This window comes from Acanthisitta chloris, unplaced genomic scaffold (assembly GCF_000695815.1).
Source record: "Acanthisitta chloris isolate BGI_N310 unplaced genomic scaffold, ASM69581v1 scaffold14742, whole genome shotgun sequence".
NCBI lineage: Eukaryota > Metazoa > Chordata > Aves > Passeriformes > Acanthisittidae > Acanthisitta > Acanthisitta chloris.
In genome coordinates this window covers 5,607-23,292 of record NW_008658917.1, presented here as the reverse complement: position 1 = coordinate 23,292, position 17,686 = coordinate 5,607, and the positions used below count along the sequence as shown (strand labels likewise).

General features: G+C 35.3%; 1 protein-coding gene across 1 annotated transcript in view; it reads left to right on the top strand.

The window, feature by feature from the left end:
- LOC103797001 (alpha-mannosidase 2-like) overlaps positions 1-17,257 on the top strand; it is a 38,948-nt gene extending 21,691 nt beyond the window's left edge. The window contains exons 7-13 of the mRNA XM_009069192.1: positions 1,156-1,333; positions 4,740-4,942; positions 9,612-9,797; positions 10,611-10,725; positions 13,612-13,667; positions 14,732-14,809; positions 17,035-17,257. Coding sequence (XP_009067440.1) covers positions 1,156-1,333; positions 4,740-4,942; positions 9,612-9,797; positions 10,611-10,725; positions 13,612-13,667; positions 14,732-14,809; positions 17,035-17,257 — 1,039 coding nt within the window. The remainder of the gene's footprint in view (positions 1-1,155; positions 1,334-4,739; positions 4,943-9,611; positions 9,798-10,610; positions 10,726-13,611; positions 13,668-14,731; positions 14,810-17,034) is intronic.
- The last annotated feature ends 429 nt before the right edge of the window (positions 17,258-17,686 follow it).

Sequence of the window (17,686 nt, the reverse complement as noted above, 5' to 3'; positions counted from 1 at the left end):
GGATAATTCTGCAATTTTTCTGTGTGCATGTGTGGGTATTTGTTTGGTTGTTTCTGTGCATTTGTTTTGGGTTTTTTTGTTTTGTTTTGTTGGTATTTTTAAGGCAAAAAAAATTATCCTGGATCCAGCCGGGATAGAATTCACTTTTGCAGCAGCCAGGAGGGCACACTAGGACCCTGGGGTTATTCTATACCACCTCACTTTATGCAGAGGGATCAGAACTGTTTGTTCTACCAGTTCAGTGTGTGCATTGAGGCAGTGCTGGGTTCTACATGGTGAGCGATTGCGTGTTAGTATTTTGCCTGTCTTGTACACTCTGTTAGTAGTACAGTTGTTACTGTTTGTTTTCTTACTCCATTGCTGTTTCTTAGTAAATTGTTCTTACCTCAACCTGTGATCTTTATCTTTTGTGCCTCCAATTCCCTCCATCCGGCCACAGGGTGAGGGGGCGGAAGGGTGAGTGAGTAGCGTGGGGTCTGGGGGGTTTTAGTGGGAACGCTAAGTTAGGGAATACCAGTCCTAAACCATGACAAGCATAAAAGCAGTGGGTTTAATTTATCAGGACTTAAATATTAAAGAGGGCTGACTCTAAGATAAGTAAGAAGCTGGTTGAAGGGAGAACACTGATTTTTCAGCAGTGAACTTACTCCAGAATTTTTCTTTTATATTCAAGGCTGGAGTTCCTCAGAGATTAATTTATGGGCAGTTTTTCTGTCAAGGGCATGAATATATGAAAGAAAGTATCAAAAGAAATTACCTGTGGAGATGAGAAGAGCTTGCTTATTATTGTCAATATGGGCTGGAGAGGATTAGGATTGTTGTCTAAATATAAAGCAAGTAAACATCATTTGAACTGTAGTTTAATTTTGGCACAGGTCCAAATTGATCCGGATTGCCCTACTGTTTGAGATGGAGCTTGATAAGCTTATTTGAAAGATTTAATTAGCATAGTGTTTGCAACAATAGTAGGTTGAATATGGTGTCCCAGTGTGGGGAATTGCATCCAGCTTTTTGTTACAAAATGAGATAATAAGTTTTGTATGTCTTGTTTAGGGTCAACCTAATGCACAACTTGGTATCTAAGAATTGTTTTGCCAAATGCTGACCTTTCTTCTTCTGTTTTCTGAATTGCTCTTTTTTTTTTTCCTCCTCAAGGGCTTGGATTATTTTAGATCAATACAGAAAGAAGTCAAAGCTTTTCCGCACTAAAGTTCTGTTGGCTCCGCTAGGGGATGATTTCCGCTATGCTGAGAGCTCAGAATGGGATCAGCAGTTCCAGAATTATCAAAAACTGTTTGATTATATGAATTCTCGTCCTGAGTGGCATGTTAAGGTAAATACAATGCGTTTTCTGATTTGTGGAGAAAACAGTCTTTCCCAGTATTCTGAGATTCTTCATGGAAGAGAGTTGTGGTTGGATTTGTTTTTTTTTTTTCAACTGTAAAGCTTTATATATTACTTAACAGCTGATTGATTTGTCTTGGTAGGTTATATTTTTTAACTTCTTTCTTCTCCCCCAAAACCAAAATCTTTGCTCCTAATATTATCTGCTTGAAAACTATAAATATTTCGCAGACTAGATTATATTAGAGAACACTATTAGGTTGAATTGTTTTCTTAGTACTCTTCTTTTCACAGGCTTCAGGCATTGTTATTTAAGACTCACAGGCTTTGTTACTTAAAATGATTGTATTTTATTACTATTATTGTAATAGTTTTTATTTGGGTCCTCTTGGTTTTATGTCCCAAAACAAACAAAAAAACCTAAGAGGTGCCAGTGCTGGCACATGTAGCTGAATACAATAAAATCTAAGAGACTGACCTGGCTATGAAAGGGCTGAATATACTAACACAATTATCAGACAAGATAGCACTTTAAATCATTAATTATGTATGAGTGTTTATACACACATTCATGTTCTAATACGCAAACTGATTGCTCTAAAGACTTCTTGTACTCTGCACTCGGGCAGCTTCTGATGGTCTTTCAGCATGGCAATAAGAAATAGAGGGAACTAAACCCTTGGGTGTTTTTTTGAGTATCATGTGAGAGTGCACTATTGCTGCTTTCATATTTAGGATTTTTAAACCTTGTCTCATATCTTTCATATGGTTTGTGCATGCATTTGTTTTCCCTCACCATTTCTGAGACCTCACCTGATTCTTTTAACTGCATACTTGAGTAGTGCCTGAAGGATCTTAGTTCTTTCTGCTGATTTTTGGACTTGTGTTCTGCATAAGAAAACTGATTTCTTGGCATTATAGCTTATCTGAAAGCTGGCTTTTCCATATTTCCTATGAGATGTAGGTGATATGATGTATGTGAACGACTACCATATCTTAGTGGAGGGAACTAGGCCTGGAGAGTACTCTTCAAGATTTTAAATCTAGAGTCCGTCTTTTAAAACTAAAGCTTGCTGCATCTGCTAGCTTTACTCCTGTCAAAAATGGGTATACTGTACAAGTAGTTACTCTTTGGATACTAACAGCAACATACTTTCTGTAGTTTCTACTAACTGGGGCTAGATGATTTCATCCCCAGGATAAAACCAGAAGGTTCGAGCTCTGAAGTCATTCTTCAAGGGCCACTCCTGTTCTGAGACGCCTGAAAGTCCTTATCTGAAAGGTTCTACTCGGCTCATTGTCAAGAACTCTAAGAGACAACTGCATTAGCTTGGTGTACCCATCTGGATTAATGTCTTGGGAATCACATTAGCCCTTGGGGCCCTCATACCCTTTTTCTGGTTCTTAATACCCAGACAAAAAGATGAAATTCTCTGTATCAGGCGCTTTATACCTAGGGTGCTTTGATCAGTTGGAGCACTGTTGGCATTGGAGCATTTCTCCTTTTCATTTTATTCATGTAGTTAGGTTTTGTTCTTTCTCTTTATTCTTTGGGTTTAGTTGTCTTTTTTGGTTTGTTTGGGGTTTTTTTTTGTTTTATTTGTTGTCTGTTGGGTTTTTTTGTGACGTTTTGTTTTGTTTTAAACTGATGTCATTTATCCTTGAAAATGGAGAACTTTCATGCTCTTCTGCACTTTCCCTGGAATGTAACTCCACAGGCAAGTAACAGATCATGCACAGCTTCCTAAGAACCTAGATTATATAAAGGAAGAGTTCACATTTCTTCCTTAAGTGCTGAGATGCCTAGGGTATTACTACTTACACGAGAGACTACCTACTCTGCCTCTCTGATCTTACGAGAGATTTACTCTTTCAGACAAAGTGTTTATCTAATGGGTATGTCTGTTAGCATTGAGATTGCCAGCAACTACTCTATGGTTCTAAAAGTATGTGGTACATTACTGTAAAAGACACGTATTTTGCTCTTGGGGAGTTCAGTCTCCTATTTGGAGATCTCCTTTACATCTATCATACATAAACTAGGCTGAGACTTTTTGTATGCCAATAGAAGAGCCTACCAGGTTATTTCACAGTTTACATTCACCTGACTTTGATGCTGCTTCCAGCGAGGTTTTATTCCTCTGATGCAGCCCAGCATACAGAATTGAAATCAGCTGCGTCTGATTTCTCTTGGTCCATTGTTTGTTATTTTTATCATATGAACTGTGCTTCTGATTATGGTAACAAGAGAACAGACCAAGTGGTTTTTTTGTACCCCTCAAGCTTGAGGGGTACAAAAAAAGTCTTTTGACCAACCCTGTTACTATCTGTTACTGTCTTTTATGAGCATTTTAAAAAATGACCAGAAGATAATGAATTTTCTTTGTCCTCCTACATGTTGCATCTCTAAAAGCAATTTCTTTTCACATAGTTAAAAAAGAAGCTTCTGAAAGCAAGTGCTGGTTTTTTTGTTCAACATTCATCTTGGTCTAAGCAAGATTTGGAGCACAATAGAGTTGATTTTGAAAACACAGGATTAGGACAACTATGCTGTTGTTGCATTACATTAAGTTTCTTACTTAGTCCAGGCAGCTACTTAGATAGTATTGAGGTATTGTTTGGCTTGTGTGTTAGAGATTTGCTCATAAGACATGAAAGAATGCTTCACTTATTTCTTGACATTTAGCTGGTATTTTAGATACCTATTTATAATTTTTTAAAAATAACATTCATATTTCATGAATCATAGAATGGTTTTGGTTGGAGGGAACCTTTAAAGGTCATCTAGTCCAATTTCCCTGCCATGAGTAGGGACATCTTCATGTAGACCAGGCTGCTCAGAGTCCTGTTCAATTTGACCTTGAATGTTTCCAGGGATGGGGCATCCACAGCCTATCTGGGCACCTGGACTGTTTCACTGCCCTCATACTAAAAAATGTCTTCTTTGTATCTACTCTGAATCTACCCTCTTTTAGTGTAAAATCTTTATGGCTTGTCCAAGCACAATAGGCCCTAATAAAAAGCCTGTCCCCATCTTTCTTATAAGCCCCTTTTATGTACTGAAAGGCCACAGTTAGGTCTCCCCAGAGCATTCTCCAGGCTGAACAACCCCAACTCTCAGCTCTTCCTCATCAGGGACGTGTTCCTCTGATCATTTTTGTGATTCTCCTCTGGACCTGCTCTATCAGGTCCATCTCTTTCTTGTACTGAGTTGAAATGCTTCTGGAAGAGCTATCCAGCTTGTCTGAAAAGTGTGCAGAGGAACTTTAAAGAACAGGATTTCTGCTGTAATTCTGTGGAGTGGCATGTTTCTAGAATGTATATGAAAGCAAGCCTCTTTGTATTTCTAAATAAAGAAATGGAGTTTTGTTACAGTAATTTTAATTTTCATTCAGGCCCAGTTTGGAACTTTATCGGATTACTTTGAAGCTCTGCATAAGGAAACCAGTTTGCGTGAGAAGAACAGCAATTCATTTTTTCCTGTTTTAAGTGGAGACTTCTTCACCTATGCAGACAGAGATCATCATTACTGGAGTGGATACTTTACATCACGACCCTTCTATAAACACCTAGATAGAGTCCTGGAATCCTACATACGGTAAGTACTGCCATTTGGTAAATTCATAACATATTTCTTGACACACAGGAGTGATGAATTAATATATACTTGATGTGGTTTAACCCCAACCAGCAAGTAAGCCCCACTCAGCCACTCACTCACCCCCCAGTGGTAAGATCAGGGAGAGAATTGGAAGGGTAAAAGCTGGAAAACTCCTGGGTTGAGATAAAGACAGTTTAATACAGAAAACAAAAGCCACACACACAAGCTAAACGAATCAACAAAGTAATTAAATGCTTCCCATGGGCAGGAGGTGTTCAGCCATCCCCAGGAGAGCAGGGCCCCATCATGTGTAGTGGTTACTTGGGAAGACAAATGCCATGACTCCAAACGTCTCCCCATTCCTCCTTCTTCTTCCCACTTTATATACTGAGCATGATGTCATATGGTATGGAATATCCCTGTGGTCAGTTTGGGTCACCTGTCCTGGCTGTGTCTCCTCCCAAGCTCTCGTGCATTCCCCATTTCCTTCCCAGCCTGGCAGTATGGAAAGCAGAGAAGGCCTTGGTTCTGTGTAAGCTCTGCTCAGCAATAACAGAAGCATCTCTGCATTATCAACTCTGTGTCAGCACAAATCCAAAAGACAGCCCCATACTGGCCATTGTGGAGAAAATTAATTCTACCCTAGCCTAAACCAGTACAGTACTCTAAATCTGTTGGACAGATGGAACAGTGGTTTTGAAATGCACAGTTTAAGTTTACTTACAATATGGATAGCCTAAATGGCCCCCAAATGTAGATCTTGTTACAAGGATTAGTTGGTGTATCTGTTTTATTAGTAAATTCACAGAAATGCAATGATATTTTTTCCATCCAAACAAATAAGATGTTCTAAATTACTATTCAAGTGATCAGCAACCCCTGATTCCATGAAAAGTATCAGGTAGTATGCTTTTTGTTTCTGTGTTGGATTTGGGTAGCTGTCCAATCAATCTATGACTATACCATGAGCTGTTTTAGAGAAGAATACAAAGGTGTGAATTTTACAGGGATTGTTAAAGGAAGTTGAGAAATTCCTAAGAATGTTCTGTGGCAAGTGATCTCAGATTATAAGATACTAGTCTTCTGTAAAGTGTTTGCATCTTGAAAAAGAAATAAATTGCTGAATTTTGGTAATGGAGTAATTAAGTGGTTCTCCCATGTGGCAGTTATAGATAAGACATTGCAAAATGATTTAGCTGTATTGTAAGACTCCAGAAAGAAATCTGGGGCAGATGCACGTGTTGCAAACTGTGGACATTTCATCTATTGCCTTCCTTAAGGATTACAATATTTTTGCTGTAATGTCTGCTGAAGTAGTGGAAGGAGGGAGAGAGGTGTGGAAAGCAGCGTTTTGCGAGCATGGAAAGTAGTGTTTTGTAAGCGGATACGAGTACCTTTCAGTAGAGAAGCCATATCTAGCAGAACTTGTTTTCTTTCTTTCAGAGTTTTTAGTGGATGATTCATCATAAAAGTATTTGATTTTTCAGTGAAAACAGCCTTTTTAAATACTTTGATTGGAAAAGACAAGATGTATGGAGAATAGGACAGGCCTTATAAATATAATTATATACTTGTTCTTTCCTAATTTTGACTGAATTCCTTCTTATTTGTTAAAATGCACCAAGGTTTTAATTTTCTTTTCGCTTTATCATAGCCTATTTTATTCAAGATTTTTAGGTGGCTTTAGTTTATTGTTGTTTTTTCTGGGTTTTATTGTTTATATTGAGGAAAGATTCATATGAATTGATTTCAAGTTTCTTTGTATTATTTCCAGCTTTACATTGTAAGAGATTCATTTGTGTAAACATTTCAATTACCTTTAACTTCCGAAAACAGTGCTAGTCTCACAAGTAAAGAATCTCTGGAAGAAAGTTAACATTCAGTCTTCTTATGCAGTAAAACAAAGTATGGCTTTAAAAAGGTACATGGGAAGTTTTTCAGCCTCCATTATCCTCTGTGAATAGGATGTAAGAATAAAATGTAAAGATATATTCTTGCCATTTTAGTGCCAATTTTTGGCAGTTTTGTGTTCACAGACCTGGAGAATCTTCAAGAATGTCATGTTAACTACGACAGCAGAATTAGGGGTTTTGTCTTTTATTTTTGATCTTCTTTGAAGATCTTTTTCCGTAGTATTTTTGAGTTAACATATATCTATCTGTCTGTCTGTCTATCTATCTATCTATCTATCTATCTATCTATCTATCTATCTATCTATCATATGTATATGTGTATGTGTATGTATATATGTGTGTGTGTATGTATATATCTGTGGGGGAATGAACCATAAACAGGAGGTAAATACATGTGTGTGTGTATTCATTACCAAGGATGAATGCTTTCAAGTTCCAACAGTACCAGAATTAAGCAGTACTTCACTGCCACTAAATAGACAGGAAACTGTGTCAACCTCAAGACAAACCATTTAAGCAAGAAAAGAGTTGGTTGTTTGGGTTTTTCCTTTTTAAAAAACGTTCTGAGTTTGCATATTAAAGAAAGTGCATGAAAGCTCAAGTATTTTGTAATGCAGATTGACATCATTGCAGATTTGAGACATAATTGTTTTTTTAATCTTAAGTGAGAGATGGATGGATTGAAGGGTGATAAAATCGATGACCAGAAGTTTGTTGAATGCAATGGAAAGATACATAGAACAGCATAGTTGGGGACCAGTGATGAAGACATTCTCTGTTTTTATTCTTTACTGATATAAACAGCGGAAAATTATACTAAATCTGCAAGAAACATTGTGGACGTAATTTAGAAGCAGGATAGGTGCTGGAGTTATACTTCTAAGTGTACAGATGGATAGGAAACGCTGCATCTTGAGAGTTCAGAAACCCTTAGGAAAATTGTTTATTTAGGTTAAATATAAACTGAACCTAAGTGTAACTTAGTGTAGACTTTGAGAAATCAGTGATGCAAGTTCTGGTCTATTGGCAGTGTCCCATCAGGGAGAGATAGGGACAAATTATTACAAAGCAGAAAATTCGTTATTACTATTTCAGGTAATCTGCAGTGGGTTGAAGTAAAAGTGTGAAGACTAAGGCTTTATACAGCTTTTATGGAAGGTCATTAGAGAGATGCTTACCTACAAGTTGAACTGTTCTCTACTGCAATGTCATATTTCTGAGTGTATTTCGTCTTTGACCATTGAACTATTCTAATGTTTAGAATAATATTGAGACTTGAAAGGAAAATTCTGCACCTGGGACACCTCCCAATTAATAAAAAATAGAATTAAATTGGTATTGGTTTGGGAGGGAAATCTAACCTGTATTTTGAGGACACTAGAAATTAAAAAAAGTAATTACAACTTTTTAGCACCTTGATTTTTGCATGCAGCTTCTGAGCAGTTACCTTAACTGTAATATCAAAGTCTCATCCTATTACTCAAATATTAACCATATGAACATGAATTAGACTGTAACATGTACAGTGAACCTTTCAGTTTAGTTGGATATGTGCTATTTGCAGTTTTTACATAATTGTCATAATTGTCACCTATGTGTTGCATAAAAACAAAGAGATTGAACTGAATCCAAAAATATTTTTCATGTTAACAATCAATATCAATATACAGTCTGAAAAACAATTTGAGTATGATTGTTATATTTGTTGCTGGACCTAGCTTAAAATTGAAAACACACAGTCACTGGCAGCTAGGGTAAATGTAAAAGCGTGTTTTCCTTTATATTTTTTTTTTATTTACCTGCTTAGAAATTAGCATTGCAAGAATGTATGTTATTTTGCTTTTTAAAAAAATTTATTTTGCTTTTTATAACATTAACCTGTATCATTTTCATTTTTTCAAACACTTGAAAAGCATTCATTAATCTCAAATTCTGAAAAGGAATCTGACGCTTTTAAGACTTAGAAAAATAGAACTGTAACATTTTAGGAAAGAAGGACAGGCAAAAAGTTAAGATGTGTTTTCCCAGAAGTTCTGTGGGCATTTTTGTTAGTCTAATATTCATAATGACTGGCAATTATGTGATTCTTTTTCTAAAATAGATTTAGATTCCCGTAAAGCAGTTAAGAATATCGTGGTAATATTTTAGTGTTAGGCTTTTGCATCAGATGTAGGAGAGACCAGCTCTGCATTCTGACCAGTCTAAGGGATTTTGCATCCAGTGTTCTCACTGTTCATGTGAATGTGTAGTGAGCAGGTGCATGAAGTGCTGAAGTCCTTACAAGAATTTGGTTTGCTTAAGTCGCAAATGGCAGAATAGATGTTAGATAGTGTATGGATTAGTATCTTTATTAAAGACAATTTTATTTGTTTAACAAGTTGCTTTTCGAAATGGGAATTGTGTGTTTCCTGTAAGGCAGTTCATCCATACTATGACAATTTAAGACCAAATCTGTATACCTCACACATTTTTGAAAATGATATGTTCTTTGTTCTGTCAAGTTTTTATTTTAAAGCTGAAGTCTTTCAGGAAGCTTAGAAGGTGTAAAACTAGCAGATGATGAAGTACAGCTGTGATGTTTAACTGTGTGAAGCTAGAAACAGGCTAAAATGTGTTAGATCAAGGTTTAAACAATTCTCAGAGATAGGCATGAGGAAAGATCTAAACCAACAATTTTTTCTTTAGGTAAAATGCATGTTGCTTTTTAACTTTTTCAACCTATATAAATACTTGATTATTCTCTGCAATTCCAGGGCAGCTGAAATTCTCTATTCCTTGGCTTTGGTACAGTCCAGTAGATCTGAGAAAATGAGTGTATTTCCTTCAGCAGAAAGCTATAAATTGCTGACAGAAGCTAGGAGGAACCTTGGACTCTTTCAGCATCATGATGCCATTACAGGAACAGCCAAAGATTGGGTTGTTGTGGATTATGGCACTAGGTAAGTTATTATAAATATATAAATTTAAATCTTAAATTCCATTTGCTTTTTTAGAGTAGAAGTGTCTGTTAACTGATTTCAGAGATACAGATTTGATACAGTTAACAAATCTCATATCTGCAAGTGTAGTGGTGCTGTACATGAGAAGTGGATTTGAATACCTGTGCTCTTCATTCATGAAGTACTTTTTAATCCTCTGAAGTAAGAATTTGATGTCCAAACAAAATTCTTGAGGTTTCAAAGAAGCTAGGTAAACACAATGCTGAGATTTCTTTAATACCACAGCTATTTTCTGCAGTAACTGTCATTTAAGAGAACATTTTATATTTGTCTGTCCTCAGCAATGATCAAGAGACATGCTAATTTAAGCATATATTCCTTGGAAAATCTCACACCCTCTGTAACCTGCCTTTTTCAATGTGGGAAATATTTTTCATGCTGACAATTTTCTACTTAATTTGTCTGATTTTGCTTGTTGCTGTTGTATCTGTTGTATCACAAAGTTTCCTAGGATTAGTATTTTGAAAAAGTACTTGCTGTTTTGAGGGTGTACCTTTCGTAGCATAACAGCTGGGGGAGATGTACCTTACTTTCAGTATACAAGACAGGAATATAATGAAATTCAGAATATTTCTGCATTTTTAAGTAAAGCCACCCATTGCACTTGCTGTTCTTCATTTCATATTATATTGATATTAAAATGATATTTATTTTTTTGTAACTTATATTTGTGAGTTAATATTTTTTAATTTTTATGTAGTCACATTGGATAAAAACAAGTGAAAGCTAAGACTTTACATGTTTTTTTAACAGGCTTTTCCATTCAATAATGAACTTGAAGAAAGTGATAGTTGACTCTGTTCATATTCTTATTCTAAAGGATAGCAGTGCTTATAATTATGATGCATCAGCTCCATTCCTGAAGATGGTGAGCTATCTTTCTTGATTTCTTCCAAAAATGAAATGTGAACTATGTCTTTTCCATACAGTTTGAGTGGCCTGGGAAAACTCAGAATTTCTAACTTTGCAGCTAATACCTTCTCAAAAATCTGCTACTTATCACTGTTTGTATTAATTGAAGATATTAGTGAAAATTCCAGCAGCTAATGCTGAAAAATCTCACACATCTAAAGGGACTTACTTTGTTCCACTTCGTGAATCAGTAAAACCAGTTTGAATTTTTCTCTGGGCGTATATTTGTTGGTGACTTACTTAAGTGATGTGCATATGTGAGTGAATATATAATCATATGCAGTGCTGTAATTTGACTTGTAATTTAAGAAATTTGGGAAGAAGAAAATTTCCATCCTGACCAGAAGCCTAAGCTGAATCTGGAAGACTAGATCTAGACAAGATCAATATTTCCTTAGCTGAAATGATTTGAAACAGGAAAGCGCTGATGATAAAGTCAGTAATGGATCCCCATGTACCATTTTGAGACCTGTTTTACAGTGAAGGGCACCTTGAAGAAACACACTTGCTAATATTGTTTCCTGTCAGAATTCTTACTTTCTTCACTTTCTGAATAAAAGCTCTCTGCTCTGATTACTAGGAAGTCTTAAGAAGTTTACCTAAGTCCACACACCTTGAATACAGAGAAAATGCGATGGTTTAATTTCTTTGGGCATAAACATAGCAGGATTAAGACAGTCTTTGTGAAATGATTGCCTCACACTTCCAACATAACAAACATGGCTTATATTCTGCTGGTTTATTTGTCCTAAAAGGGTCACACCTTGAATTACTCTTGCAGTCAGATGTATATATATAAAAAAAAAAAAATTGGTAAAATAGTTCTTTATGCTTTTTAGGACTTTGATACAAATATATATATTTATGTGCATGCTGCATGTGTGTGCTGTGAGGTTGTGTGCCACAAAGGTGTCATTTTTCTCCTGTGTGGAAAGACTACCAAAATGAAATTGCACCTTCGTAAAGTAAGATTATTTTAAAGTCAGTCATGGAATGACGTTTTCACTTCTGCTTTGAATTATGTTGGAGGATGTTGTGATGTTACATTTTACTAAACTTCCATTGTTTTTTATGAGTCTAGATTAATATCACTGCATTGTAGAAGTACTAATTGCAGTTTAAACTGTTTATTGTCTAAGAACATACTAAGTCAAACCTATTAAGACCACTGTGCAAGCAGAAGTTAAAATGAAGTTCATATTTCAATTAATCTATTATATCTGTAAAAAACAGAAAAAAATAAGGTGATTACAGAAGTAGATTGTGATATATCTGTATGATAAACAGTATCTGCAGCATATAGTAAATCTCGTATCTCTGCAGTATGTTGGATATCACAACAAAAGGTTTTTAATGTAGACTGCTAATGGGAGAATTTCAGGATATTTACAAAAAACCTTTGCAAACCTTGAGCAAATAGAAGTTTCAAAGGCACTTGTTTTGAAATACCATCCTGGTATTTTTGTGGCTGATGGAAGCTGGTGTCAAGAATTGTTCAGAGAAGGGCATTCAGAATTAATGCCAGGGGAGTTGAGAAAGACAAATGATGAAGGCTGTGATTGAAAATGGCTGTTGCTGGTGAGGGGTGAAGAAGGAAAAAACACATAGTGCTGTAGTCAGAGGAACAGAGTACAAGACTGCAGCAGTAGCATTCCAGGAGATAGTAGGCACAACCAGGGGAAAGTTTCTCTTCCTGAAGCCAGAAGAAAAGGAAGCTGGAAATAACACATGATGGAAGGATTCCAGAATGACACTGCTTGTGCTTTTTCTACTATTCTCAATTATTAGCTACATGCAAAAGCATCATGGTTTTCTCAGTTAATAACTGAATACTTTGTACTTCATCTGTTAAGTTTTATAGCCTCTACCTTAGTAAATAAATGAAAACTAGATCACTTGGAAGGCAATACACTAAAACACAGAAGAAACAGAGATTCCAGAATGATCCAATCAATATGCTGCAATCCAAATTGTAAAATTAAAACTGTGCAGCCACTGCACCATTATTGTATATTAGTCTTATTTCTTTGAGTGCAGAAAGAAAATTTTTATGTAACTGACAATGTTTGGATTTGAAAAACATGATTTTGAGGCTGTTTCGAGGAACTGATAACTTTACAGTTCAGGTCCAAAGTCTGTAGTTGTCTCCATTGCATGAACCAATAGGAATGCACTGTGCATCAGCAGCTTGGCTGTTCACTTATGTAAAAACTAATGCAACAGCGACAGCAATATCTTGTCTCCACCTTTTCTCAGTGAAGTGAGCCCTGGATCGTGTTATGTTTAAGAAAAGAGAGAAACCAGTGAAAAGTAAGAATTCATCGATATTGTGAAATAATTCTTCACATAGCTTCTATCACATAAAAATCATACCACACCTCAAATTATGTTTTTTAAAATTTTTCTCTATATACAATATAAGGTAGCAATGAGACCTGATAGGAGACCAGAGTGTGAATCCTTGTAATAAATACACAGGAATGTAGTGTTGCAAAGTAAGTTTATAGCAAGAGAAAGTGAATAAAAATATTATTATAAGTATTTGGAAAATCTGAACAAAGTTGGTGATTATGACCTTTTGTATATGAAAGTGAAAACATGGGAAAATACTAAAAAAAGTGTTTCTCAATGAATTGGTCAAGTGAGCCTCTTTTCTCAAACCTAAGTACTTAGTTTTATAAAGTTTTGTGGTTCATGATCTTGAGTAAAGTGCCACAATGAGCTTTGGTTTATGGTTTTGTTAACATGGTTTTGTACTTCACAAAGTTCATATTATAGGCAAACCTCATATATTATCTGTTTAAGTGAATTCAAAAGCAAATTCAAAAATGTTCTCTTGTAGGATGATGTTCAGGCTTCCCAAGACTCGTTGCCACGCAAGACAGTTATAAAGCTGACATTGCAACCAAGGTAAATAATTTACATACTACTTAATGTCTGAAATTGTTTTTAGTAATGTATATGTTTTCATTACCTAGTAAATAGATTTTTATGCTGTTTCCTTTTTGGTTTTTTTTCTAGCTTTCACTCAAAATTGAGCTAAAAAAAATTTAAAAGTTAGTCTGGGATATTTTGTTAATACTATTATGTCTAATTGACAGAGGACACAGCATGTTAAAACTACAGGTGTTTCTCACATACCACAGCTGAAGCAAATATTCTGCATCTGTGTGCTTTTACAGCATTGTAACACTGAGTAAATTATGCTTGAGAGAAGCAGTAGGAAATTCTAATTAAGCAGAATTGCAGGTGCCTCAATTAACACCGTGAGCAAAACCTTAAGTTATTATAAGGCCTAAAAATCGCAAGTTATAAATGCTGGGTGGTCTTTAAAATTCAAATAGAAGACAAGCTAATACACTGTTTTCTCTTAACTTTCCATTAGGAGGGCTTACTTCTTTATTTATATGTAGTTGTATTCAGTTGAAACTGACATCTTGCTATCCCCATGAACACTAAATATGCAACCTGAATTTGTTACAAGTTGACTAATTCAAATAAAGTGTATAAGACGTATGGTTATGAGAGCTTCTGTGTGTTTAAATCCAGTAATAGAAGGTTTGTGCATACAGAACAGAAGATTTAAGTTTCATTTAAAAAGCAGTGAATACTACTTTTTACTGATGGTAGTATTTAATTTCTCTAGTTCTAGCAAATGGCAAGCAAATAAAACTTACTACTTACCTAATTCACGAAGGTGTCAAACTATACAGCAGACGAACTGCTACTGTTAAAAAATTCTAATTAAATTCTTTGAAAAAGTGAGTAAAGTTCGATCCTTGTGAGCTTTCTGGGGAAGCTGTCTCTAGTCCTCTAACACCAAATGTACATAGTGTGTGTATATTTTGTTTTCATATAAACTTGCCTCCAGGGCATACTATTTTTTATAATGGGACTTTTAATCTCTTGTTGGAGTGCTAGATAGATGCTAATAGATTAACTTGTCCAAAATGGTCAAGAACTCAGGTGCCTAGATATTTAACTAAAATTATTTTAACTCTGTCAAAATATCCCCTCAGTTTCTTCAGTGGAAGAGGATTGTATGTATTATATATAAACACTTGACTGGAGGCAAGGTATAATGTAGATTTTCTTTGCTGTTTGAGGATAGCTTTATTGCTCTTGCTTTCCTTATCCACATTAGCTGTTGAAATTTTCCCTGTGCCCCTTATATCCGTTCCCTGATATGCCTTTTGTTTGCATCCACTGTTCTTCTTATCTCTCTGCATAGAATGGTGAGTAAGGTTTTCCCTTTTTGGGATTTATTAATTTCAGGCATTTGATTTTATTTTTTTCCACTCTTGCACATTAAATAGATATACATGTCATTAAAATTAATATTATGCTTGCAGCCTTTTACTGCTGTTCTCTAAACTGGTCTTAACTTGCTGCAAAGGTAACAGTGATAGAAAGTTGCCAATTTTACCTTGTCTGGTATTGTAAAGATACCATATAGTCATATTGATGTGATTCATGTTCCAGAGACTGCGTAATCAGAAATATGAGAGATAGAATTAAGGGGGAATGAGAGAGACTGGACAGGGAAAGATTGTAAGAGAATGCTGATATTGCTGACTGAAATCCTGTTTCTTTTTGTAATTACTCTCTTTTTGGAAACACTTCGAAAGTAATGTTTAAGTGTACACTATTTCATGTTTCCTTTGTTGTTAAAATTTTCATTTGAATATTGTTTGTTAAATTGTTTTTGCTTATAAAAATGAGCTTGGTCTTTGTAGACTTTTAGCTTTATCTCTGGTTGTACTCTGAATCTCTAACATTAGAGTAACCAACAGTATTACAATAACAATTGAGAAAAGTGGCACGTAAGCAGTATATTTTGCTTAAATCTCTTACGTGATTATTATGACTGTGCATCTGAGTTTTCTAGTAGCATTTCCTGTGAAATGTTAATTTCCATAGAATCTTAAACTCAACTTGATAAATTTATTATCAAGGATTAATGTGCTTAAGCTTCAGAGTTTGAGGCTTCCAAGAGAGAAACTGAATTTTCATTTAAAATTTTGAGGCGTCAAATCAGTGGATTGAAAGTACTGATTTTCATCAAAACTTATTTGATTATCTTCTGTTTATAATAGTCTTTATTGTTCATGTCTGTATAATGGAATCTCTGGATTTCTTTCTGTTAGGGTGTTGTAATATATCATTATGTGGAATAGAAATTAAGTCAGTGTAACTGGCAAGATGTTACTTTTCTTTAATTGACTAGCTTTTTGTATTTATGAATTTACATGTCAAGGTTTTTTAAAAATAACTGTATTGTAAATTGGTTATTCTTATAAAAGTTTGGTAGATATCACCTATAAGTTTAGAGGAACACTACTTTTAGAAACTCATAAGATAATGGCTCTTTAAATCTCATGAAATAATAATTTTCTTTCCTTTTTTTTTCTTTCCTCTCCCTCACCCTACTTTCTTATTTTACTGAGTCGATACTGTCAATTGCAAATACAACCTACTTTTCCATGAGAAAGTAGTTGATGGTGTGGTTTTGCCTCTTTCATCTAACTTTCCTTTTTGGTGTCTTTTATCACTGCTCATGAAAGTTGTAGTTAGTGAAAACAAATCTGACAGACTAATACAGGAGAGTACAACTTGATTAAAGGGCAAAAAACCTGAGGAAAATATCTATCTTTCAGTAGTTATTGTTCTAATATGAAGTATCTCTATACTGTAGTGTAGTTAAAAAGTATCTTTCAAGCTGCTTCTAGTTAGCTGCTGCTTGTGATATGTTTGGTATTGTATCTGCTCCCACCTGGGCATCTCTTCTCTGTAGTGCTCTATTGCCATCTTTTTATGAATCAGTTTTATTTATAAAGTAATATGCTAATTTCAGTGAAATAGATATGGAGAGTATTTGAAATCTTACTGTGATTCTGCCACCGTAGAACATCTAAGTGGTCTTATGATCAGGCTTTTGAATACAGAAATTATGGAATCTTTAATTACACTAAATCCCTTTTTGATAAATAAAGTTGCATGATTTTTAAAAAAATTGTTTCTTCCAGCTGAAGAACAAAGCTTTCACAAGATAATGTCCGACTAGATATGGAACTGCTTCTGTCTTGTTCTGAAATTTACAATTACTGCATGTATTGGAGACAAAGCCCATGAGTGAGTTGATAAATTGGATGCTGCAGCATACTTCTATGATGAGAGCCCAGTCCTTTGTTATAATAATTTGGTTTTTAGGAATAGTCTGCCAGAGGTAGTACTTCTCAAACCTCAAAAGATTTGCATTCCCTAGGCTTGGAGGGATGGGTGTGTTTGAACTTCTTGTCGTGCAGCTTGAGCTGTCAGCTGCAGGTGAAGGATATGTTGACAGTGTCCACAGTGTGTGTGCCAAGAATTTCTGTCTGCGTTGTTTCCTGGAGGCAGCAGTGCAGAGGATCATGATACATGACCATATAACTGAATTGACTGCCTGGACCTACTTGGATTTTCTAGTACTGTTTGGCACAACATGCTGAACCTAGGAGTGGAAAAAACTAACAGTATCAATCATGCTTTTTTCTTCCCCCTCTTTTATTTTTAACTTCTGAAGCTGCATATACCTGGCTGGGGAGTTTCAGTCTACTCTGAACTGGAGATACTATGATATTGAAGAATTTTTAAAAATCATTGATTTAGGATTGCTTGTAGTGCTAAACCAACAATACTTAAAATTTTGCCACAGATCACTTTTTTCGAGCTAATATTAGAGGAACGATATGACATCTTTCTTACCAGGCAGGTTTAATAGCTTAGCAGACACATTTTCCACTAGTTGAAATATTTAGGTTGCCTAGGGGATAAATTATGAGTAGAATGCACCATAATCAATTATTTCTTCAAAGATATGTCAAAACACCAAGCAGTTCAATGTTATCCACCTTATAAAAGAGGGTTTCCTTTTTCAA